Genomic DNA, 26,873 nt, shown 5'->3' on the forward strand with positions numbered 1-26,873 from the left:
AGCTATATATGTTCCTGAACTCAGTCAAAAATCACACTTTCAGCAAGTTACTCTTCCTTTCTGAATCATGTCTTTGACAGGGTTAAATCTCAATAATCCCACTAAATCAAAAGGTTAAACCTCCACCTAGCCTTTACCTTCTCCATCAACAGAAGGCAAACACTTGTCCTCCTCTGAACAGTGGGCTTTTTCACTGAATTATTGAATCATGTTATTGAATTTTATATTGTTCAGCATGCACACATAGTAACAGTATAGAAAAAAATGACAGCTTATAAAGCAGTTTTAACTAGATTCTAGGATACAGATATTACAAATATATAGACTTTTATTCATCTCATACCCACTAAAACTTAAATTAAATGTGAAGAATTTTAATGTGAGTATAGCTTTTATAAAAAATGATTTCAAAGGTGAATATTTGTATAATCCATAAAAGTTGCATTCATGCAGCCACCAGAACTGTAGATTTTGGGCAGCATTATCTCTTAAGGTTTCACTGTAAATTAGAGCCATTAGTAAGTGTAGTACCTGTGTAGATGAAGCGTCCAGGTGTGCCTTTGCAGAACTGTTTGGATTTATAGGACAGCGTGACCTCTACCACCCCGGGGATGTGTCTGGGTGGAGTCTGCACACGAATGGCATGGGGAGTGATCAGCTACAGAGAGGCAGAGAGAGCAGAAAGATTAATGCAGTGAAACTTCATATCTAAACATGTGCTCAGGAGACTCTTAGCTCTTCTCAGACCTTTCAGTGCTCTTTCTTTGTATAATCAGTCTGAAACTGATGCATAAGAGCTAGAGCCCTCAGGTGGCCTCATAGCCCAAGGCAATGTCACTGTGAGGTTTAGGATTGTTATCAGTGCTGACATAGTTTCTGGAAAAGGGACTCGAGATCAGTTATATGTTTATGAATAAAACACACCTTCCACTGCGTGTCTATTACACGGAATAAGTAAATGTATAATATACTCTTTACTGCCCCTAACTATGTGTCTGTCAGCTGAGGCTGTCTAGCTGCCATTAGCCACATTAAAGCACCACTGTGTCTTAAACAGACTCACTTAGTGTCGCTGATGAGCCCACTGTATGTATATGTGTGTGTGTGTGTGTGTGTGTGTGTGTGTGTGTGTGTGTGTGTGCGCTGAAGGGTCTTTGAAGAAAAGCGGTAACAAGACAAAACACAGATGAGACCTCAGTGAGTGCTCGTTTTCTGCACGCTATGGTAAACCAGCACTCAAAGCTAGCAGTGCTCAAAAGCTATCAGTGCTTCTGGCAGTGCCTTGTGTATGTGAATGTGTGTGTGTGTGTGTGCGTGTGTCGTTCTAACTGTCCCTTTCATTGCTCACTTAGCTAGGCTTTCATTCCACCATTGTCTGGCCCTACTCACCTCTCAGCGAGATAATATAGGAGCTTTTTATAGAATTATTCCTTTACTAAAGAGAAAGCTGTTTAGCTGCGTCTCTCACTGACCTTCAATTTCACACATACACTACATTTACATTTTAGTCATGTGGCAGATGCTCCTTACAAAGAGATTCATACTGCACAGTGCGCTTGCATTCTAAGGAAGATACTAACATAATAAAAGACAGGAAGGGAGCTGAGCAGAGATATGACAGAAATAAGAGCTGCCATAGAGAGAAATGAGAAAGCAGGCTGCTCAGATTGTAAAATATTTCTCATATGTGCTCACAAGGCTGCACTTAATTTAAATTTACTATTAATTTGTCATTTGAATATTTTTTTTTCATTTACTTGCTTAATAATTAATTCAATAAAAAATAAAATAAAATAAGGATAAATTTGACCATAGTTGTGCCTATGCTTAGTTAGTGAGCATATGTGTCTTTAGTTTTTTAAAAAGCCTTTAAATGAAGCAACCAGAGATGGAACAAACACTTTTTGATTAGACTGCTCAAAAGTCATGCCCACACCAGGACCACAACTTGTGATGAGGTCTCATGAGCTGAAGTTGCTTTGTTTAAAAGGGGAACAAAGTCAGAAATGTTAGCGAACACAGGCTGACAAAAATGGCCTGTGTAATATTTGAAAACATATGCACACTTGTAGGCACACATATACTGTACATTTCTTCTTCCAGGTGTCCAATTGGTGACTAACCTCACTCCAGACCAGCATGGTTCCAAAGATAACCTGCAGGCCGTCGAAGAAGTTGTCCCCGATGATGATGACTGTCGCGCCCCCTGTGGTCCAGCCTTCACTAGGGCTGATGGCTTTGATGCTCGGGGTTGCTGCAAGATTCATAAACAAAATAGATTAGATGCTAAATGATCTGTTGACAGCCCACGAAGGTCTTTGCTATTGGCACCATGTACAGTCCCCTCTTCTACTTCCCATTGCTTTACCTTTCTCCTCCACACACGCACACACACACACACACACACGCTTCACCTCTCTCCTCTCTCCCAGGGGTCGGGGGTGAGTGAGGAATACTAATCGGAGTGATTATACGCACCCCGTTATTAAACATCACCCCTGCCCTGTGTGTGAGGGCAGCAGCGGTGCACTTGTTTTATGACACGTGGCAAAGCGTGCAGGCGTGTAAATGTCAGGTGTGCTGAGTGTCTGATCAAAGGCCACGCGACCAGGGAGCAGAGCAGAGCTAACACTAGCTCTGCCCTCTGAATACCTCGCCTTCATTAACCAAACACTCAGCTCTTGCTGTTTCATATATGTGTGTAGCTGTGTCAGTGCCTAGCCACAGACCATGTGACAACACTGGCTCATTTCAACTCCTGCTTGGAGCTTAAAGCAAATACCTTATCGGACAAAGTACATGGAATAACAACAATAAACCACATTTTCAATAACTGGTATTCAATGCTTTTTGACCTTATCTGCTGGTATTAGGGACTTGCTGATTACTAGATGTTATTGAAGAAAAGAACAGCATTGGGAAAATACATGTTTATACAAGCTAAATCTCCTCTCCTTAACAGATATGCAGCTTGTCAGACATGCTGTAATTCTGTAAAGCAGCATAATCCACTTTAGACTAGGCTGACTTTTTTCCCTGCAGCCTAGCCTTTGCTCTTTGCCTGACTCCCTGTTCTGTTGATCCTCCCCAACAAGCTGGAATGATATTTAGCCCCCCGATACGCCTGCAGAGATCAACGTTCACCAAGCGGCAATCTGTGGCCATAATCATGGCCTAAGATGCCTCCTTTTCACAGCCGCTGATATAATGTGCGCTCCATGTGCATGTGTGGATGTGTGTGTTTATGTGTATCTGTGCGTGGATTAACCAGATGGTGGAATGTGAATCCATGTGATAGGATTATACTTTGGGGTGTTCCTCGGTGCCATCTGTTCAAGTCTATACACTGCTCATCTATTACTGCCTGAAATGGGCCCCCAAAGTTGAGTATCCTGCGCACAAACTCAACACATGCTAGAAAGAGAAGGGGGAGGGGAAAAAAGAAACTGTTGTCTTCATTCTTACATTGTATATTTTCTATCTACCACTCATAACCCTTTCCCCTTATTGCGCCTACATCTCTACTGTACATCTTCCCGCTCTTTCTTGTTCTTTAACTGCTTTTGTTTTTTTTTTCTTCCAACCGTATCACCAGGAGAATAGAAAATCAGAGAGGTGGAAATTCCCAAACAAATCTCTCTGACACTGGGAACATCTGTTAGCGCACTGTGTGTGCTCTTCTTTCTGTGCAAGATCCAAGTCTCACTGACGACTCCAATATGGCTCATCTTTGTGAACTTTTCTAATCGACTGTGAGACCAGTCACAGGGACAAGTGGTCCACCTTGGCTCTGGAGAATAGTCATTAGAAAGACTTAACCATAACATTCAATCTTAATGCAATCTACTGTAGGCCATCATGTAAATCCCTTCTTAGTTTTTTGTCATTATTATCCCTGAGGTTGACTTTCCTCAAAGAGAAAAAAAAATATGTTTCTCTTATTCAATGTCTGGGAAATCGAAATGAGAAAATAACTGGATTAGGGACTTGGGAATCAGTGCTAGCTCCTAAATCATGTGCACATGTCATTATGAAGTATTAAAGGTTCGGGTCTGACTGTGCATGCGGGGGTGTGTATGTGTGTGCATGGGCTTTTTTGTGTGCGATTGGGTGTGTTTGAAAACCTGAGGGATGGGGAGTGATGGAGGGCTGGAGGATAAAAGCAGGTCTCCGAGGAAATAAAGCCAGTGTTGGCTTTAAGCAGAACAGACCTCATAAGACACATAGTGCTTATGCGAGGCAGGGTAGAAGGCCCAGAGGCAGAGACCTGAGGGGAGCAAGCCACAAGGGAGAGACAAAAGACTCACTAGCTACCACTCTCTCCTCTCTTAGAGTGAGTTAGAAACCCTACAAGAGAGGAAAGTGAGATTCCGGGAGGAAGCAGGAGAAAGATAAGAAAGCAAGAGAGCAGGTTTGAGGGGATAGAGCAGAGACAGAAGAGGGGTTGAGTACAGAGCCAGACATGGGGGAAGGAGGTGAGGGGAGGGGAGCTGAGCAGAGAGAAAGAAAGTGAGAAAGACAAAGAAAGCTAGGAGAGGCACCCTGGATATTTTGTTCTTGCTTTCAATACCGTGTTCCAGGTAGGATTGCGTTCCTTCTGAGGGGTCCAGTCTTCGAGCCCGGCGCCCGTGTTTGGAGTTGTTGTGCACAAACATATTGTCGGAGACAGCCAGGACATGACCCTCCACACTCACTGTAGTCGACACAACCACCTGACAAACAGAAAGACGCATTGGAACCATGGAACTGAAAACTGCATAGTTACAAACCATCAAAATCAATAAATCTTACCTTAATATGGAAGCCTACAAATATATGTTTATATGTATTAGTGTAACACTAACACTAACATGTAAATTATAAAAAGAGAAATCAAAAATCCTGTTGTACTTCTTTGTGTTCTGATTTTGTTCATGGGAATGTAAGCATTTTCTTAGCTCTGTTTAATTTTAGTGTTTTTGTTAGTAATCTGACACTAACTTACTTTAAACCTGTGATCAAAAAAGGTACATATTATCACCTTTTAATTCGACATGGCAAACATGTCATCTATTTGCATATCCAGCAGACACATAGGATATTATCAGTACTTTGGAGTCATGTTCTTGGTGACCTGACAGGCACAAGATTCCTTTAAAACTTCACTGTCCTGAGTGAACTATATGGCTCTGTGGCTGTTAAATGCTCCACTTTGTTTGGCTGCTGTTGGTCGCTGGGTTTGTCTTTCATTTGGTGCCAGGCAGCCAGTGTACACTGGGCTTTTGGAGGTTTCTGCTGCAAACAAGTGGCCTCTGCAACCAAAAATAATGCTACAAGAACGGTGAGGGTGGACTAAAACAGTAAAGTTGTGGGCTGGAAAAACCAAAACAAGAGGTTAAAGTCACTATAAAGCTCCACAGAGCTGAGGAACTGTAATGTTGGGTGTTAGTTCACTGTGGGTTTGTCACTATGAGCGACCCCTTTCATGCCTTTCTGGCATGCTCATAGCAGGACTTCTGTGTAGATTGCAAAGCAGTGAGACCATCTTGGCCAGCGTGGGGTAGTTTGTAACTTTATTAAGGATGTTACAAACGCAGAGAGGTCATTAATCCCAGCGAGACCCTGTGAATGCTTTATTTCTTTTTGACTCCAGTGAAGTTATGCTGATGCCATTTCTGATAGCTTGATGATGGAAGACTGTTCCAAGAACTGTGGTTTTGTCCCAACCCAGAGCTAGGCCCATTACATACAGCAGGCAAAGATTTGTGTCTCACCTGAAACCGTCTCATGTCTCGGGGGTTCCCTGCATTCTTCAGGCAGTTCTGGTTGCACTTCAGGAAGAACTTGAGGAAGAACCTGTATATACAAAGACAGATGCGGAAAGGAACAGATGAGCTACTGAAAGAGCATCTGTCTGTCAATGAAAGTACAGTGTGAGCTACTTCAATAAAGCACAAAAGACAAATAAAACAAATAAAACAGCCGTGGCAGACAAGGCTCATAAACTATCCCACCCTCATCCATCACTTGTTTATGACAAAGACAGTTTTCTATGTAAAAACAGCTCCAGGATATTGAGTAAGATGCTACCTTGTATATCCATCTCCGAGCTGCTGTCACAGCTTGCCATAAACTCACTGGGGCAGACGCAGGCCCCCCCAGCTGCAGAGGCGTGTGACGGAGGTTGTGCTGTAGCTACTATGCAGCACAGTGTTGCCATTCCTGCGTCTCTCAATCTCAGTGTGAGAGACCACATCAACAGCACCTGCCATGCATTATTAATAGGCTGAGATGGCAAGTATGGCTACCCACATCAATACTTAATGAGGGAGGGAGGGAGGAGGGAGGTCGAAGGACTAAAGGGGGAGTGTGTATGTGTATGCGTAGGTTTGTGTGTGTGTGTGTGTGTGTGTGTGTGTGTGTGTGTGTGTGCGTGTGTGTGTCTGTGTGTGTGTGTCTGGGAGGGTGGGGGGCACTGGAGGTCTGAAAACCAGAAAGGGGACGGCTGACAATTTATTCCCTAGCTCCACCCCGAGGCTTGAAGCCTGATAACTTCTTTAACTGAAACTACAGTACAGTACATCTCTCCACTCACCCTTCTTCAATGCCCCCTCCCCCCAAAAAAACTCAAAATCAAATGAACTGTGAAAATAAACAGCGCCGTGTACAAATAAACAGGAATCCTCAAAAGGGAAAAATAAAACTACAACATTTCCTAGTTGCCCCCCCCCCCCACCATCCCTCTCCCTTTGAGGTAGCTCAAAGAAGTGCTGACAGCTGAAACTGCTTACAATACAGATCTCTACCAGCCAGAGAGAGAATCACTCCTTTGCTCAGCTTTTCTTTCATATGTCTTATTTTCTCCCCTCTGTTCATTTGTTATGGGTAGGATTCTGCACTGGGCAGCGCGTTTGGAGCCAACTGCCTTGGATATAATCATGCACGAGCAAACGCATCTCTCTCTATCTTTATCTCCCACACACACATACACACACACACACACATATAGGGGAGACGTCAAGAAAAAAAAAATCAGTAAGCAGAGTGCCCTGGACAATTGCTTCATGTACACACACACACAAAAAAAAAAAACAACCAAAAGAAAAATAAAGAAGCAAAGAAGATAAATGGACAGATCAGAGTTCTGTCTTATTTCAAGGGCCAGTCTACTGCTGTGCACGTTACAAGCATCTGATGTAACAGAAGAACTTGTGAATTTATCCCCGACAAGCTTTAAATGCATGACAGCTGGTTAGTGGTAGACACTCTTTCTCAAGTAAAGAAAAAAAAAAAAACTTATGATCTGAACAACAAACTGTCATTCTCTGCAGCTCTCTTTATTTCTCCGGCTTTGTTTATGTTCTGATTTATGATCTCACTGGCGCAAGAGGCTAAATCTGAATGAGAATGGGGGAAAGTTGTGGGAGAGAGAGAATAAGGTAGAAAGTGAGAAAAGTGATAGACAAATAGAAGGACGAAGTGGAGAGTATGTGAAATCCGAAAAGAGAGACAGACCACCCTCCTGTATATTTTAGAAGCTGTAGGCCAATATCTCAATAATTCATGAAGCAGAGAGATGGAGTTTTTTTTATAGTGGCTGTTGGACCCCACAGGCTGAGGGTCTTCCAACTTTCTTATCTCCTCGAGGTCAGAGAGCAGCCTTGCACACAGCCGTGGACTACATCCACTTGTCGAACATCTCCACCTTCCTCGCTGCTCCTCCTGTTTAATTCATTGAGTCCGCTCTTTCCCCAACTGTCCTCCTCCTTCTTCTCTGAGGTATTCATGATGGATGGATGATGGATAAGTGGAAGGAGGAAACTGAGGGTCACCAGAGTCAGAGGTGACCAAATCAGGAGGTTAAATATTAGAGTTTCGAGGGAGGGAGAGAGAGAGAGAGAGAGAGAGAGAGAGAGAGAAGCAGCTAGTTGTGGAAAAGCAATAGTGAGAATGTGCTGAGGCGCTGAGTGTAGAAAAGAAAGTCAGCACACCTCATTCGCTGTGCCATATGTCAACGTGTCTCCTCGATCTCCAGCATGCGTGGATCATCTGATTCATTATTTACATGACTTAAGGTGTCTGGAGTCAGCCGCACGGAAACTTTACAAAACTGCACCATGTTGATTCCTCTGTGCTCTATCTCCTGTGCCCAGAAGACAAGGGACTGGAATCACCGCAGTACACGTTTACATGGATCAGCGGAGTGTGTGTGGGTATACCGTGGATGGGTGCCGAGGGGATTAAAAGTAGTGCGTGTTGATTTGCAATAGTAAAGAGATTATCGTTAGGATTTATGGATAATCTGATTGACAGCTGACCAGTAAATATGGACAGATATCTGGCAATAGCCTATAATTCTCTCGTTTGCTCTGTTCATGTCCATGTTATCATGTTTTCTTCACTTTTAGATCAATAAAAAGCTAATTTCTTGCTTTGTAAATTGTTCCTGTTTTTCATATTGACCGATTTCTTTTATATTTGCTGTCACCCGTTTCGTTTAATATTTCTCCCATCCTCCTTTTCAATATTTAATGTTTTCAGTCATTCCTTTTTTTCAAACTATTTCAACTTCTTTGCTCACCTGTGGAATACTTATCAACAAATCTCAATGGCAACTCCTTATCGTGGCCACTGAGCACTTTGAGGTCAGGTCGGTAATTTGGGGATATTAACAATTTCGGGAGCAATTTTTTTTTTACATTCTACAATTACATAATTATTGTGACATTATAAATGTATATAAATGTCAAAAAATAAGAAAATATTAACTGCACTTTTCTAGGTATTCAAACATTTATTGCTTATGCAATTTTCATTTATACTCCTTACCTCAGTATTTCAAAAAAGCCTAGTTGCATTCCTACATCTGAAGTTTTAAAATACAGATAAGACAAAAACTGAACGCTACCTTATCTTGAAAGATGTTTTTTCAATCTACAGACCATATTGTCTCCTGCAAAGATTCTTGTTTGATTATTGCCTCCTCTACCTTGTTTGTATTTGAGACTCTTGCTGGTTTCAAGCTGTTTTACTGTGCAGACTCTACAGCTACAAATATTACCAGTGCAAATTGCTGCGCCGGCTGGATTAAATGAAATAAAACCATTTTGCTCTCACGTAATTACCCCCAAATCCAGGAATGGCTGTGGAAGTGAATTTGTGTAAATAACTGCTTGGCCTCTTGAAGCCTCATGGCATAAATTTGTAACAGCAAAAATGAACGAATAAACACATGCAGCCAGTTGCCGTAGTAATTTAATGATCTCACAGTTTCATCATATCTTAACGGGCATTATTTGTCACTTTGGAGCAATTAAACACAAAATCACCCTCTGCCCATAAAAAACAAAACAAGGAAAGCAATTATAACACAACTTTTAAGTAATCCCTGTAGCATCTAAATATTATTACTGCGGTGATAAAGATTGTATAAGCGATTAGCTAACAGCAAGGAAGCCTCCGAGGGACAATTCTGTTATATTTTCTAATAATTTTCCTACATTAGCCACAAATGAGGTAAGGAGTTGTTTCCTTGTCAAATTTAACATGGATAACTTTAGAAATGTGTGGTTTTATGCTCCTCAGTAGTTTAGGCATCTTTCCAGCCTTTTGTTACACATTGGTCTGTGCATCTTTGTGTCTCATTTCTTTATTCTTCGCCCCTCCTCTCTCTGCTCTCTATGTTTTGTTGTGATGCCGACGTGCTATAAAAATGGCTGTGGGTGATGCCATAACTCAGCCCTCTCCTGTCCCTACATCCATTTCTGTCGTACAGATCATCTCCAGAAGAAAAGCACTCTATCTGGCTCCTAATATGCTTCATGAGGTGTGTAATTCACTGTGCTCCGGAGGGGAGCCATTTGTCTCGGGGGTTAACTAAGTGACACAACAGCACTTCCCCATGCATGTTACCACTGTGGGACACGTTGAACTAATCTAGGCAAGGTGAGGGGATAGAAGATCCTGCACTTCAGCAATTAAGTATCAGGATTTGTTCAGGAAGTCAAACCTAATAAAGTCAGAGGCAAGATAAAATTAACTTTAAATATTTGTAAGCAAATATAATGCTATGGCAGAAATAGAAAGGAGTGACTAATAGGTGACTAAACTAAAAGTGAAGTCTGGTGCTCTCAGAGAATCTGATATCCTCCACAACTTCTGTTTTGTGTATTTTCTTTTCCTCCCCTTGTGTTTCATTTCTCGTTTTCTTTCTTTTCTCTGCAACTCCTTCTTTTGCTTTTTCCGCCATGCATCACTGACACTTCAACCAAGAGCCTGACTGGCTTGTTTTCATGGTGACCTGTCTCCCTGCCTGCAGTATATGTTTAAGCATGGAAGCTCACTCACACACGCACACACGCACACACGCACACACACACACGCACACGCACGCACACACACACACACACACACACACACACACACACACACACACACACACACACGCACACTAATTTAGGGAGATTTATGAGGGGGACCTTGCACCAGGAGCCATGCAGGCTGACCCCAGGAGTGTAGGAGGGCACTGGGTGGGGGAGGAGGCCTGGCTCCACGGGTGGGGAACATTAATAATCCAGAACCAGGTCTGTCTCTGGGTCTGGCCCTGGGCCTTGGATATCAGGCTGGAATAGGCTGCAGTGGCCCAGTTTAGATACACTGGGAGAGAAACATTAAGTTTTATACTTCCTACTAATACCAGATAGATAGATGTACAGATAGACAGAAACTGCAATTAAAATGTCAAAATATAAAAAATAAAAAAAACATAAAACATAAAAACACATATAGAACACATAAATCATGTGGGCCAATGACAAAGAGACACTTGCCTTCATACACACACAAACTTCTCTCCTTTTCTTTGGTGTGTTACTGCTCAAAGTAGCGGTGAGCACCTCAATACTACCCTCATGTCTATCTTAAGTGTCATGATTTATTCAAATAGAACATCTCAGTGTGCTGAAAAATTCATTTCCAGCTCACTCTGTGCATTGTCCCCACCCTCCTCCACGTCTGTATAAGCTCAATATGCGTGCATGTCATGTCAGCTGAATGTGCCCCGTCGTTAAATATTTCTCAGAACAAATGGACTCTGGAGGAGGGAAATGGTGGGTCAGGGGGAAGCTGTGCTGTGACTTTGCCGCTCAGGGAAAGGCCCCACTTGGGAGCGATCGCTCCTCCTTTCCCTGGGAAGCTGGAGCTCCAGTTTAAGCTTGGGGACAGAAGTCCCAGAGACACTTAACCAATTGTGTTTCATCCATTTCATCCGAAAAGGATCATTCAAAATTCAACTGAGAAATTGCACGAGGGGCACTGAAAGACAGGCAATGAGATCTCTGCTGCTTGGAAACTGCTTTGAAGAAAAGGAGCGCTGGGATGAACAACTTGTAGCTTGACAACATCTGTACCTGTGGCCTGGCTTTACACCAGCACTGGGGGGAAAAATGCAACCAAATAAACATCTTTGCATGCATGTGTGTTTGTGTGTGCATGTATCAAAGCCATGATAAATAAGAGGCTGTCTGGGTGATGGACAAGCTTGGCAGGCGGTGCTGATTGAAACACTTCCTCTGTCGAGCCTGGCCCATTAATCTGATGGAGACAGAGACAAAGAGAGTGAGAGAGAGAGGGAGAGCGAAAAGCTCCAGGCCCCCAGACCACAGGAGTAATGAAGGGTCCTGGTCCCTCTCACCTCAGTGCTGTCCTGCCATGCTGGGACGCTCTGCTACCTTGTCCAGTCCAAACCCTGCCCTCATGGGACTGACCAGTGAATAATGGCCCTGTCATCATCTTGGGTACATGCCGCTGCACAGCCAAAGGGTGTGTGTGACCGTGTGTGTGTGTGACCGTGTGTGTGTGTGACCGTGTGCTTATGCCCGCCTGCTCCCCGCGCAGTCATTTACCCTAACTGTTCTCCTTTCTACCTTAGTTGAAGACTGATGTATTCATATTGAATAGTGTTGATTTAAGCACATGTTAAACTTAATGCATAATGCATTGACTATATATAGCTTGATAAAGAGCACTGTGTCAACCTGGGACCAGACCCATACATTGTGGGGATGAATGTGCCGCTTGCAAAAGTTCTTTCTTTTTGTTCCATTTAAGCACCGTATTAAATCATAACTATGACTATGACTGTACACAGGCTCAAGGTTATGTTTCTAAATGCAGCAGGATCAGAAATCAGAAACTTAATTAGTGTGCCGTGTTTGTTCTCGGGTGAAAAGTTGTTCCCTTCAATGGGTCTTGAGGGAGGAATATGAAAGCAGAGAGTGGGAGAAACTGAGAAAATGTGAGACAGAGAGAATGTGTGTGACAGGGGAAAGGCAGAGGGAGATTGATACTAAGCAGAAACGTATGGCTTCCAACAGTGTAAGTGTGAGCATGTGAGTGTGTGCGCATGTACATGCGCACGTGTGTTTTGGCCTTGCGTCCCTCTGTGTTTATCAAACATATTACAGCTCCTTCTAGATTCCTCACCTGCACACCCCCAGCCTGCTACATATGGCCCACCAATCACAAAATAAGGAATCATGCATATATTAGCATAGCTAATGGCCTACCCTCTCCATTTAATATGCAAATTTCCTGAAACATTACTGAATGCCGTCTGTTCTAAATGAATAAATTTGAATCGCAATTAGAATAATCCTTTATAATTAATGAAAACTGTCAATTTTGGTTCATAAGTAATTTGATTAAAGTGGTGATGGGACACTTATGAAGTTCATCAGGCTGCGAGGAGTGTGAACACACACTCGCATGCATGCATGCAAACACACACATACGCTGCATGACGAGCAACAGTAGTGCCGGGATTGCATTATTGATGAAGATGATTAATAAACTTATGAAAGTGGTTGTCACACGTCAGATCTTTTTCGTTTTTTTAACCCAACATAACTTCTTTCCACTCCTTTACCGCCATGGAGAAACAGCATATCAATCACACCTTTCTGCCACCTGACAGAGAGGGGAAAGGGAGGGGAGTGATTGAAAAGGTTTCCCGGCTTCATGGTGCTGTGTCAGTGGCCTGTCTGTCCGGAGGGAGACACTGATGGACTGTCGAGGCAGAGAGATTGCTGCACACACACATGCCAAGTCATTACGGGGCAGTGAAACACTTCCCTGGTGTTTCTCACAAGAGGACGGGGCTGTGCTGTATGTTGGGTTTTATCAGTATATAATAACACGTTATGAGGAGCATACGGCTGAAGAAAAGGGAGGCCAGTCTGTTACTCTTCACTAACACCCCCTTCTTCACTATTAACTCTCTCATGCTGTGCTGCTACTGAAGCGTATAATACTGTCACTTAAATTAGGGTCACTCAACTGTGGGAAATTCTTGCAGTGTATTCCGGCATCTCTTCCCATTGTATGGTATGTACAGTACATGACTGTGGGTATGTTGGTGTTTGTGCGTCAACTCCAGCACCAGCGCGTGCATGTGAGTGTGTTTGCATGGCTTCCACCCAATAATAATGGTCCAGATAGTGTAGAGCCTTGCAGACTAATTAGCCAAATCACTGAGAAAATAGCAGCCTGCTAATTAATGGGTATTATGGCATTTCAGAAGTCACTGCTCTAATTGGGAGGGAACGGAGCCTCGCATTTCCATACTGCAGTAATACCAGCTTTATCCATTTGTCTATCTGTCCGTCTGTCTACCTACTTGGCATGCTTGCTTTTAAACACAATTTTCTGCATACACAAAGGGAAAATAATTATTCTGCAGGGGCTCACATTTTCAAATGTGTACATATACATAGAAATGTACAGGATGTATACATACAAAAACCAGACAAGTATTTTAACCACAAAGAAACAGGGATCACTACGCAAAACATTCCTGTAACCTCAGATCCATTACCTTTTACATTTATTTTGATTAAATATCTTTATATTGCTTTGAGAGGAAAATAGCCTGATGCAAGTGAATTGGCGAGTAATATAATCCATTTGAATAATTCTCTATCATATTTTGTGTGCCTGTGTGTGTGTCTCCAAACCAGCCCTCTGATACACATGCAGACATGCATATCCCCTATAGATTCCTCTTAACCCTATCAGACAGTGGGACAATCAAAATAGATTTGCATTCAAATGCCACATGCTCGGTATCAAATATCAAATCAAGCTTGAGTCACTGAGACAGACAGTCACCTCCTCCCTGCTCCCCCACCTCTCCTCCTGCATTTCCTCCTCTTTTCTCCTCCCAGGGTCCCAGGGACTCCCATTCTCCCGCAGACAAGCTCTATCGAAGAGTGACAGGCTGTGGCCAAGGCTTGATTGACAGCCTGTTGATGCTTCTCTTTCCACCACACGCACACGCACACACACACACACACACACACACACATATATATATATATATATATATATGCACACACCCTTCTTCTTCTTTTACAGACACACACACACACACACACACACACACACACACACACACACACACACACACACACACTTCCCATTCACATCCACCACATCCCCCTTTTGGTCTACCGGTCTGGGTGTCTGTGATAGCCCCTTGGCTAGTGCCCCGCAGGCTACACAGCACTATACATACAAATCACAGTATGTCAGCCTTGTGAATGGGCCCATTTTAACTTTGTCCTTGTAAAGTCAGGCCCCCCTTGAAGCAAGCTGGATCTGTATCCTGCCTTTTTTTTTTTAGCTTTCCTTCTCCTTCTTATTTGCACACATAGGAAAATGCATGATGGAACTTACATGAGAGGACAAGTAGCAGGACTATGGACACACATAAACACACAAGCACAAAATCACACAGGAAAATGGCTGATTTAAATGTGGTGCTAATGGGCAGCACCTCAGAGGAGCAGGGTATAAATACATCAACAACAACTCACTCACATAGATGGTTTGTGCACACCATAGCAGCCAAGACCTGGGGCCTAATCTCACACACTCAAGCTTGCACACCTGGTTAATGTTAAGAGGGCAGTTATAGTCAATTACATTCCCATATAACGCATAAACCTCCACCCCGCCTGTGCTGGGAGAGTAATTGAAAACAGGCACAGAATGAACTGGGGTCCAGGCAAAAAGTCAACTTCCCACCCCTGACTTTCCAATTCACTGTATGAGCTGTCTTCCTGTTCAATATTCTGGAGTTCTGGGGGCAAATGTAAGGGGTAGGAAAGGATGTGTTTGCCATTTGGATATAAGGCAGTGAAAGAGCAGGAGGATATGGAGACGTATGAGATATTGGAGAGGAAGACAATAGGAGTGTGAAGGGGGAGACGTTGAAGGCTTTGTCTCCCAGGTATGGTCCATGGGAGGAGCAGTTAGGGTCGGGGTAAAAGGATGGCGGACTGGTAGCGGGAGTGGTGGTTATCCATATGGGTGGGGTGGGGGAGTTAAGGGGGACAGCAGTTAGTAGGAGTTTGAGACTGACAGGTGACATTACCCTGCGTCATGGCTGGAGGGACAGAGGGACAGAGGGCACGATGGTTATCCAAGCAGAGAAATGTCACTGTCCAGACACCGCTGTGACACACACACACACACATACATGCACACACACTCACACAGACAGACACAAGCACACAAAGATCCAGGACAAAGGAGTCTGGAGTCTTTGAGAGTGAAAAAGGCTGGCTACAGTGGGCACAGATGAAGAGATTACATCCTCTCCATTTAAAAAAGGAAGAGATGGGAATAAAGAGACAAAGCAGAAGAAAAGGCTAAGAGTCACTGACTATACTATTAAGAGTCAACAACCTTTCATTTATTCACCTAATCTGCTTTCTAAACACAAACTTCCACCCTTTGGTGAAATTATTTTTTTCTCCATATTTGTCCCTCTTCAATCTCTTGTCTGTTGTTTTCATTAAAGCCTAACCTAATTTTTGGCAAAGCTTATAAAATGTCCATATTGCTGCTCATTCGACCCCATTGATTTAGTGTTTGGTTAAATATTCACGACTGTGGATGCAATTAACATGCTGTTAATGAATAATTGATTGCATCTTAAGCGGCCATAAAACTCATGCATATTAATTATTGAAACAGGAAATATGAAAAAAAAAAAGCAACCTTCCTTGTTTTGCCTCAGTCAACCTTCTTTCATTCTGTTTCTTCTGTCAGGAAGGCATTCGGGGAGCAAATGTGAAACTTACAAGTGTGTGTATTGGAAGGCAGCAGGAGCTAGAAAGTGCTATGAACACTATGCAAATGTCTCCCATAAACACTGCTTTAACAGCTCTTATATGCATTTAGCTTCCTTTTGAGTACATCCATTTCGCTCATGCATACAACTCCTGGTGTGTGTCTGTGCATCATACGATGTGTCGTGCAGTAAAGTGCAGGGTGAGCGTTGTGTTGACAGCCTTGCTGTGACAGAGGGAGTAGCAGCCTGTTTTGAGAGGCAAGCGTTTACCAGGAGTGAACACAACAAAAAACAAATCTAGTGAACACGGGAGGCTTGTCAGGGTGAGACTGGAAATCAGTCAGCCAACAATAAGCTTTCCTCTCCCACTGTGTCTCAACTGGTGTATGGTTATAGGCTGATGTTGCCCCTGGCACCTCCCTTGGCCCTCATAGGTGGAGAACAATAGTGCAGAGAGGGAGATGGGGGTGGGAGTCAGCATGAATGAGCCTCACATTAATGCTGCGGTGCACCTGTGGTCAGGTGAATATATAACTTGGCTCCATATGTGTGTGCTTGAGAGCAAAACTGTGTGTTTGTGTGTGTTTTTCTTCATAGTTTGCAGGGTTAAATTAATTATCTGTACACCCTGCACTTCTAAACCACTCTAAAATGTCTTGACGTAAAAAAAAAAGCATCCTAGAAGCAGCTGCACACTCCAGGAAAACACCAATTTACATGCTTGCTTGTTATTTATTTAGCACACAAAAAGCTCTTGGAGGTGTATATGTGTGTTACCCCCCTCTATCTGCCTCTCCAGCACCTAACTAACTACTCGGTGATGCTGGTGGCTCGGAGCTAAAAGTGACAAGCCGTCAATTGTGTTCCAATATTAACCCCCCTCTCAATGTCTGCGTGCCCGTCTTCTTCTCTGTGATGTTGCCTTGATCAAAGACGCAGCTCTTTGGTAAAAATAACCAGGTAGAGTGAGATGGAGGACACCATGCTGCTTACAGACTGATGAACAACGACTAGCCTTTCAGCAAAACACTGTACCCCTCTTCTTTTCTTTGTCTATCCTTCTCAGTCTTTCTCATTATCCCTGTCTTTCACTGTCTTAGATGGGCAGCATGAGGCGCTGGCACGATTCAGTATCTTCTACATGCAGCCTGTCAGTAGCAGTTCATAGGGTATACAACTTTACGTGGAGGGTAAGGCTATATGCTAAAGCTTCTTCTACGGAGAGGAAAAAAGTGCTTGCCAAGATTTTTTTCACTATTTAGTTCTCACAATTCTAAAGAGAGGTAGAAAGAAGGCTGGACACGGGATAAAGGAGAGAAGCAGACCACCAGAGAGACAGAATATGATAGAAAGATGGCCCATGTCTGGGTTTCATCTTATCGTAGCAGGTTCACTTTGCAGTGTGATTCCTTAAAGCACACCTTCAGTCATCAGGCAAAAGAAGGATAGTGGGGGGAGTGGGGGCAAGGTCTGAAGGGATAGGGAGAAAGAAACCAGAAAACGTAAACACACACATACACACACACAAAGAGAGAGAGAGAAAGGTGAATTTTTCTGTGGCTAATTCTCTGGGTGTGGGAAAGCAGAGCACCTAACACAGGTTTGGCCTGGTTTCAGTAATGAGTTTGATTCTTCTCTCTGCCTCCTCAGTCTCACTGGGGACCAAGACTGCATAATAACATCCTCCACACACACACACACACACACACACGCACACACACACACACACAGACAAACAGGTCTATGGGGAGCTAATTATTCTCACCTGTGTTAATTATTGCTGTAAGCCAATCAGCGGACTCTGTGCTAATTAGGCAGTGTTAGGTCTGATTAGTGTTTTGCAGCAGGCCCACTCAAACTGTTATCTACCACACTAGTCCCCTCAGGCAAGAGAGGAGAGAGAACAGGTGGATGCTTGTCCTGTGTGTGTCTAAGTGAGTGTGTGTGTGTGTGTGTGTGTGTGTGTGTGTGTGTGTGTGTGTGTGCGTGTGTGTGAGGGTGTGTATGTGTGTGTGTGTGTGTGTGCACTGATGCTTTATAATAAATAAAGCTAAGGACAGTGTTAATTCACAATATAAAAATCTGTTCTCCTTTTGAATCAAACTTTTATTAAACAAAACAACACATGCTATCATTTCACTAGTGTCCTTCCTGAGTTATGCGGCCCTGATTTCGGGAGTCTTTTTTTTTTTTTTATCTGGACAAACAGGCCCTGTGCCCTTTGAGTTAATGAGGGCTGATCCAGGATGAGGCCTGTCACTAATGTCACCTTTTTGCCAGGATAACCCCATGGATTGATCCTCACATCACACATGCAACCCATGTCCTGAGCCAGGAGTGTTATTGCTCTGCGTGTTTGGCACAGAAACAGAGACATTTAGAAACGAAAGAAAGACAGAGAAGAAGGAAGTGGTGAATGCAAAAACTGAAGGGGGGGCGTCTATGGATGGACTCCCACTTTAGAAGAAATAAAAGAAAAACAGAGTTCAGTGGAGAACGGATGATGGGAGATGGGAGAAAAAGGGGGAAAAGGCTGGAGGAAACCTTCCTCTTATGACACGATTGATTTTCTTTCAGAGGCTTGAGCCTGTCACTACTTGGTCTCCCACTCCTCCACACACACACTCAATCACACACGCACAAACTCCATGCCCTGACCTCCACGTGTGCCTGCTGGTCCACACTGGGTCTAATGACACCAGGGCCTCCCACAGATCAATACTAAGCTGTCACTCAGCTGCCAAGCACACACACACACACACACACACACACACAGACACACACAAGCCTATACACAAAAGCAGTCACACAGATGCAGACATACACATACACACATGCAAGTAGGGTATGCGTTTGCACATTTGTGTATGCTGGAAGCAATGTTTTCTCCAGCCTCAGCAGATGCCCTACTCCTCCCATCCCCCCCAGCTCCCCGCCACACACACATACACACTCTGGACCAAAGCCATATTCTCTCCCCTGTGCCGTTTTCTCACCCTCCTGCCCCCTCATACTGAGAGACTGGGTCCTGATGTAATATTGATGAGTGAGGATGGAGGCCCTCTAAAAACTGATAGGTCCTTGTGATTGTAAATTATAAATTGTTATCGATTTAACGTCAATGCCTGCATAGGCAAGCACGCAGATGTATAAACACACACACACACTCACACACACACAAGTATCAAAATGGTCAGACCACTGCTTATTTTTGCCAACGGGAAAACAAGAGACATTTTCCTCCCTTCTCTTGACTAACTTATTCCACGTCACTCACTGCCATCTCTTCCTGTTTCTTTTCTGCTTTCCATCGCCCCTCCCTCCCTCCCTCCTTTACTTTCTCTCTGTCCTCCTCCTCAACAATCTCAAGCACCCATCCGCCACTCTCCATACACATCTCAAGTGCCACTTAGAAAACCAGTCTGGGGCTAGAGCCAAACTCTCCTCTCTGCGGTTCAGTGTTTGTGCGACTGTCTCTGTGTGTGACTTTTGGTGTCTTGGAGTCAAGATCACAGAAAAAAAAACCCCCCCAAAAAAAAAACAATAAAAAAAAAAAAACAATAAAAACCCAGCCACACATTTTTTTTTTTTTGTCCAAATTCTGGACAAACACAGTAACTGATGTCCAACTAAAAATCTGTTGACTGTGAAGAGCTCTGGCTAAAAACATTTGTTTGTCTCTGTTAAATCACTAATTATAGCCTGGCACAACACAGGGCAGATGCAGGCTAATTCACCATTAGGCCGTTTGGTGTTTATTAAACTTTTATAATGTGATCACTCTGATAACGGCACAATTGTTTCCCTGGGCGTGTGTGATTATACTGTTGTACCCCTCTGTCCCCTGTAATGGTTCCCGCCGAGAGTGTGTGTCCATGTGTGTGTGTCTTAGAGCTTGCGGAGTCGTGTTTTCCATTTCTCATTAGAGTGGCACAGACTCCTGCTGCAGGGTCAATGGGGGGGGGGGTTGAATATATGTGTGTGTATGATGGTGTGTGTGCGTGCATGTGTGTATCTGTTTGAAGGGGAGTGGGGTGGTAATGAGCGCAGGAACATAATACTACAGCGTCCATTAATGCTCTGAGGCAGTGACATTAGGCATACTTAACTAATAGAGCCAGTCTCTGCAATTACCCACTGTTATCTCTGCAGCTTTAGAGGGGAACTGGCTTTAATAAATGTTTGTAGTAATGTGATAAATGCCAGGTTTGCTCATTTGTAATCTACACTGCGGGACAAGGGGAAGTGGGTGGATCTAATTGTTTTCCTCTGGATTTGACAATGTGGCTGAGTTCAGAGAAGTCCTCTGCAGAAAAAAAAAAAAATCTTTTCTTTTCAGAACATTTTCCTCCAGGTACATCTCTCTTTCTGTTGTCTATCTAGTTATATCTCTAAGTCTTCTCTCTCGTCTCTCAGTGGGGTACTGTTACAACTGTCCTCCTGTCAAATAGAAAAAAGCAGTCCGTACCCGACGCTCACTGTCACGTCCCTGCCTCCTCTTTTTCCTTTTCTCTCATCTCTCTTTCATCCCGGCCCACATCAGACGCGCGGCATGATTGTGTGTGTAAACATCTTGTCATGCTAACATAGGCGCCATGACAGAAAAGAGACGCGCTTCATTAACAGCAAGCTTGTAAGTTTGTCTTTGTGTTTGAACAGGCGCGTGTGGCCTATATGTCCGTCCATTAGTGTGTGTGTGTAAGAGAGTGTATCTTGAATTTTCTAGGGTCAGTGACAGACACACGAGGAGAAGGATGAATTGGGTTTTTGTCTTCCACAAAGGTAACACAATTTAAGAACCATCATTAACTACAACCCTGCAAAGGTTAACACCTCCTCTGTGTTAGTTTGGCTGAAAAAGCACCCCCCAAACTCTTCTCTGAATATCTACCCGAAAGAAAATCTGTCAATTAACAAGCAAGTAATCACTTGCCACAGAATCTGTGCTAACAATTCCTCCTCCTTGCACACCCCTTACTCTTTTGGCAGTAAATCTTCTCTGTTTGTGTGAAGACAATAGCCAGAGGAAGAGAGATTGGGAGGATGGGGGGGGGGGGGGGGGGGGCGGTGTAGCGAGAGAAAAAAGAGGCTACAGGAGGGAGGCAGAGGAGAAAGTGGTGCTGTTAATTGTTTTCCAGAAAAAGGTTGCGAAGGTCTGCGTGTTTGAACTGAATGTCACCTCATGTAAATCACAGTGCTTGCGTTGGAGAAGCCAATAACTGGGATAATTAGTGTGACTCTCTCCCGCGCCACATGCAGAGATCGAGGAAGAACACGCTGCTGAGGCTGAGCGTTCAAATGTGGGGAAGATTCCAAGTGTGATTAACCAAAAAAAACTTTCAGAGTTAAATCTGGAGTTTTGAGTGGGCGGACCAAAGAAAGAGACACATAGACAGAGGGGCACACAGACAGAGAAAGAGAAGAAGAAGAAGAAGTAGAAGAAGAAGAAGAGACACTTGGATGGAGAAAATCAAAGAGACAAACACAGAAGGAAAGGAAACGAGTGAACATTCCTCTCAGCGAGGTCAAGACACTCGGTAAATAAACAAACAATGTTAGCAGCACACACACAAAGGGGGTGAGGCGGTGTAAAACAACAAAGTGTCTCAGTCGATTGCCTACGCCTTACTTTGTCTCCCCTCATCAGTTACATAAACACAAACAAAGCCCTTTAAATTCAGCTCAGCTTTTTTGAAGTGGAACAGTGACATGTGCTTAGTTTTCATTTCTTGGTGATTATTGCAAAGTTAAAGAAATATATTAGGAATGCAAGAATATATCATCCCTTTGATCGAGCAGCGCTGTTGACCATAATTGTCTCCATGTTGACGTTGCTGCTTTACATTTAATTATGGCAGAGATATTTCCTTGAAGCTTTCCTTTTTTCTCTTAACTTTACAGCTCAAATTAGTCAAGCACAATGTCACAAAACTCACACAGAACAGCAGAGAGAAAAAGGTCGAACTTAATAGATAATGATGTGTTTACTAAATAGCTTATATAGGTGTCAGAGTAGATGTGTTTTTATGCTTATAAACAATAATCAATCTGATGGAAAATCTCATATAAAACTTTGAATATTTTAAAGAGATCATTACTATATTGCAAAGTCCCAACAGTGCTATCACACAACATATCTCTCCCTCCCTGTCTCCCCCATGCCGTGCAGGTTTTCCTTCCATTGTGGTGTGTGAAACTGAGAGAGTCGCTCACAGCACCTGGCCACTGATCCATTCTTCCTGGACGGATTGATGGAAAACAATCAGCAGACTATACATCTTGCTTGGGCACAGTGGGTCACCAGCACTCATCCTGGACACCTGGACTTACATCCTTGGCTACAGTGCTGAGGGAAAGGGCCAGCAGAAGAGAGAACTGGGAAGGAAACTGCCTGATGGGAAGTGAGACGCCAGGTTGGGGGGTATGGAACTGGCATCAAGCATACTGTCTGCATTCTCACTTAGCAAAAATAATCAGTAAACAATGAATCATCAGTGAGAGCTGGAAGCTGCACTGCTCAATGACACACTTGCTCTCGCTGCTGGGAGGGGAGGCCTGAGCATCCTACGGTGAGATGAGCTGGTGTGTCTATTTAATTATGAGCACCAACACAGGTAGCAATGTAGCACTTTGGCTGTGAGAGAGCAGTTAAGAGTGCTGTGAGCTAGACTGTCAACATACATTAAGCACTGAGAAAACAAAGCCTTGTTCTTGCTACACACACATTACCATGCATGTCCAAATGTATAGCATCATACCGAGAGGCACACACTCACGCTGTTCATGCCTCATTTGAAAAGCAAATTGAGCGCATCTTCTAGGGCGAGTCATGGACTAAATCCTGGAAAACGTTACTCTTTCCACACTTGCAGTACCACACACGCTCACACGTCATACACGAGACCTTTCATATGGTAAATATATCTTTATTCTATTTAACTCCCCTTCTATCTCAATCTCTCTGCCCTGCAATTTCCAACACCAAAAATGTTTTAAATAGCTCTCAGAGAAGTAGGACGCTACTCATTTGGGTCAGCTGCGGCCAGCCAAACCCCTTCATTCTGGGACAGAACAAACACTGACACAAAGGCAGAGGGAACGGCCAAGGAGAGTGGCCAGGTCAAGCAGGGAATGTCAAGCAGTAATGACAAAGCAGTTTGCAGAGAAAATAGAGCTACAACTGTGCAATTTACAGTAGCCCCAGCCAAAAAAACATTTCATGTCATAAAACCCAGAACTTTTCACTGTTATGACATTTGTAAATTACATTTTATATACCATAATAAACTGTTTGTTAACTGAATTCAGCTGGGAAGCATTAGCTTAACTACCTATAAAGTCTGATAGCAGCTCTGTTTTAGTTTATTGGGGAAAGAATTAAAACACAACAATAAAATACACACAATAACTTGAGGTTTAAAAATACTTCTTTCCAGTGGGTTCCTCAATGATTCCTCACCACAAAACTAAAACTGTATTAATTTGATATTTCATATTTGGATAAACAAACCCAAGTATGTTCTGCGAATGATGTGTTAATTTTCTGTGGGAGGGTTTGCAAATAAAAATGAGCCAGTTGTTGGGGATAAAAATACTGAAGGTCTGGATGAGTGAGAAAGAGGCAGCGCTGTTTTAGAGGCTCCTCGACCTCCAAACTCCCTGCTGTCAATCAGCGCAGCCATCCGTCCCCTGGGGCAGCGCTTTCCTCCAACCCTGGGGGGGGGAGGAGGAGGAGGGAGACCACCACAGGGGAAAAAAGAACACAACCAAACAGATGCAAAGAGCTGCAGGTCAATGTGTGTGTATGTCTGTATGTGTGCATGTTATATTTTTGAATGCCTGTGGCTTCTCATGACTGCACATGTGTGCGTCTGCATATGTATTTGTGTACAGTATATGAGTTTATCTGAGGTTGAGAACTGCCTCTGTGTCCATGTGTGTGCTTTCTTCTGCGTGTCTAAGTGTGTGTGTGTGCGTGTGTGTGCGTGTGTGTGTGCGCACGCGAGGCAGATTTGTGTGGCTGCCAGCACCTGAGGGAGGGGAGTTCTGCCTGCATATCGATGAGCCAGCAACTCTGCCTTTTTTGCCCCTGAGCCCTACACAAACACCACAACCAGCTCAGGGCCAGTCCTTTTCAAAAACCTCCCATCACATCTAATGCAGCTGTCCCCCCCTAAGACTGCACAAAAAGAAACATCACATCAGTGAGGAAAAACATCTTCTAAAGAGAAAAAGGCCATGCTGAAAATCGCTGCACAACCTGAGAATATCCTGCCTTTCCCAAAGAGAAACAGCAGAACGAGTTCAGGGAAGCTTAAACAAGTGTACAAAAAGAAGCAGAGTAGAGACTGTAATTCACACAGCAAAGCACTGTTGCCCTTGAGGATGTTTGTAGCTTTTTCTTTGTCAAGTAAGTAATGGTGGTCGAGACACCGCAAAAAAAATTAACTGCGGGATAGAAAACTTGGAATAAAGGTGAAAAACAACGACTTGCGTAAAATAAAACAAACCCAAGAAAGCAGCTGCAGTCAGAAGAATGTAAGATAGCTGTACTGTAAGTGTGTTTTCACCCTCTCACTAACAGTCACAGATATGAAAGTGAAACTACGCTGAGAGAACGGAAGGCGCTGCCAGTAAACCGCATTAGCATCAAATGCAAATGAGAAGGGGGCTAATGGCTGGACAGGTGCAGACTGGGCCTCTAAATGACACACATGCACGCACACACACACTTTCACACACTTGCACGCGAACACACACATACACACACACACACAAATGAGACGGATGAATTAAACATGGGTGGGCTCGGCTTGGGGGACTGGCAGGGCTGACATAAAGTCAATGACATACATTATTCACTAGTGCATGTTAGCTCAGCCAAGGCAACACATGACCTTTCACCCCAGGAAGTGCATCTAAACATAACAACCAAAACAATGAGGGGTTTCCCCTCTGCAGAGGTTGACAAAGTGGAGGAGAATTCAGAACATGAAATCCTCAAAACATTACTGGTAGTTTATTTGTTCCTTCCAGAGCAGGTGATGTGGAGTAAAACCAAACTGTAGCGAGGTGAAGCAAAATCACTGGGCATGTTACTGGTTGTAACTGCCCACTACAAAGCTGAGAGTCTGTCCGTTTGACTGGCTCACAGAACAGGAAACCGTCGGCCATGACATCATCCTCCCCGGGAGGAGCACTTCCTGTCCGACATTCTTCACTCAAGACACACACACACTCGCCAGGAAATGGCCTCTATCAACAGACACATACACTCCTGGGGAAATAACCAACATTGGTGCGGATACACAAGTACAGACACGCATGCGAGGAAATGGGCCACATCAACAGCGAGCTGCAGGAGTGTGTGCAAACGCAAACGCAAACACACACAAGCACACACTCAAAAACAGCAATAAACCTGAAATAACATTGTCTTGTTTATATTGCATGTAAACTTGACACCTCCTCCCCCAACCACACACACACACACACACACACATACCCCCTCCCTGTGTTCCTGGCACCAACTAGAAAGTTGGCTTATGGGATATGCAGGGCTATCCCCTGGATCCTTATCTCTGGTCACAGAGTTTCTCTTGTCCCCCCCAGAGAGGCTCTCTCTGCCTGGGGGATCTGGACAGGCAAGAAAGGGCCACTTGTCACAGGTGGTAGGAGGCAAGAGTGTCCACATGAGGCTGGAGGGACAGTCATACCCAGGAAGGGTTGGGAGATTAGTCCACAATTATATGAGGGTGAATTTGCAAATTAGATCTGTGGGGAAGTAAATTTAAGAGAAGCTATGCAGAGAGACAGAAAAGGTTTACATGGGTGAAAGGGAAATGTGTTTGTGATTTGAGCCCCATCCAGCCAGATGACAGACTGAGTGGCAGTGGTGGCATATGATTAACCCCACACTAAGCAACAGTGATGGAGAAGTGGAAGTGGAGTTGGGAGGGTTAAGGGCTCCCCTCCTATTATCTAACCTCCTCTAAAACCTAAAGTGGACCACATGTTTCCCTGGGGAAGGCATAGAGACGTGTACAGGAGCTTCTCACCTTTCAGCTGCATCACTTGCTTGACGTCAAACACAGACAGAACATTTCATGCTAAGGTCTCTCTGAATGTGTGACAGTGCCTGACACACACAGTTTAAATACATAAAATATGGCATGAGCTGTTTCTAACTTCAGCATTGACTGATTACAATCAAATGGACTTCAACACTTATCTGAGACAATCAAAGATGACAACACCACTTGTAAAATTTAGTCATGTGCTACCCATGCTAGTCATAAACCGAAAAAACAAAGTGTGCAGGATTTTTCTTTCGACTTCAGTAAAAAATTAAATTAAAGCGCCTTTTGCAATCATAACCTGAATAAACGGGCTCCGTAATTAAAATCTGAAACATATTGCTCTTTGTAGATATTTTAAAGCAAACAAATTCTCTTTTCAACAAGAGGCAGGATAAAGAGGGGGGTAAGGGAGATTCTCCCAGTGAGCAAGTACAGTACCCAGAGCGGTGCCGACCCACACTGTACCAAATTTGTTCTCCTAACAATCAAATAAGTTTCTCATTAGCTGACTTTATTTTTCCTCATTCCTGCGGTTTTGCTGCAGTGGCCTGTTTCTCCCATCTTAACGAGAGAGCTAATTAGGCAATCAGACCCATTACTCTTCCAGAAGAGTTAGAGCTAGCCCAGCTAATTAGGGCTGTAAAATCTAATCATCTCTGCGAAACAGCAGAGGGCTAACG

The 26,873-nt window shown here is 43.7% G+C and overlaps 1 protein-coding gene across 4 annotated transcripts in view; it reads right to left on the reverse strand.

Annotated features, from left to right (window-relative positions):
* ebf1a (EBF transcription factor 1a) overlaps positions 1–26,873 on the reverse strand; it is a 54,173-nt gene that overhangs the window by 18,833 nt on the left and 8,467 nt on the right. For all 4 annotated transcript variants that reach the window (XM_026329938.2, XM_026329940.2, XM_026329939.2 and 1 more), the window contains exons 7-10: positions 5,754–5,835; positions 4,571–4,712; positions 2,124–2,254; positions 532–658 (exon numbers count right to left, since the gene is read on the reverse strand). In XM_026329938.2, the coding sequence (XP_026185723.1) occupies positions 532–658; positions 2,124–2,254; positions 4,571–4,712; positions 5,754–5,835 (482 nt within the window). The remainder of the gene's footprint in view (positions 1–531; positions 659–2,123; positions 2,255–4,570; positions 4,713–5,753; positions 5,836–26,873) is intronic.

The sequence above is a fragment of the Mastacembelus armatus genome, chromosome 10, assembly GCF_900324485.2.
Source record: "Mastacembelus armatus chromosome 10, fMasArm1.2, whole genome shotgun sequence".
In the NCBI taxonomy this organism is placed as follows: domain Eukaryota; kingdom Metazoa; phylum Chordata; class Actinopteri; order Synbranchiformes; family Mastacembelidae; genus Mastacembelus; species Mastacembelus armatus.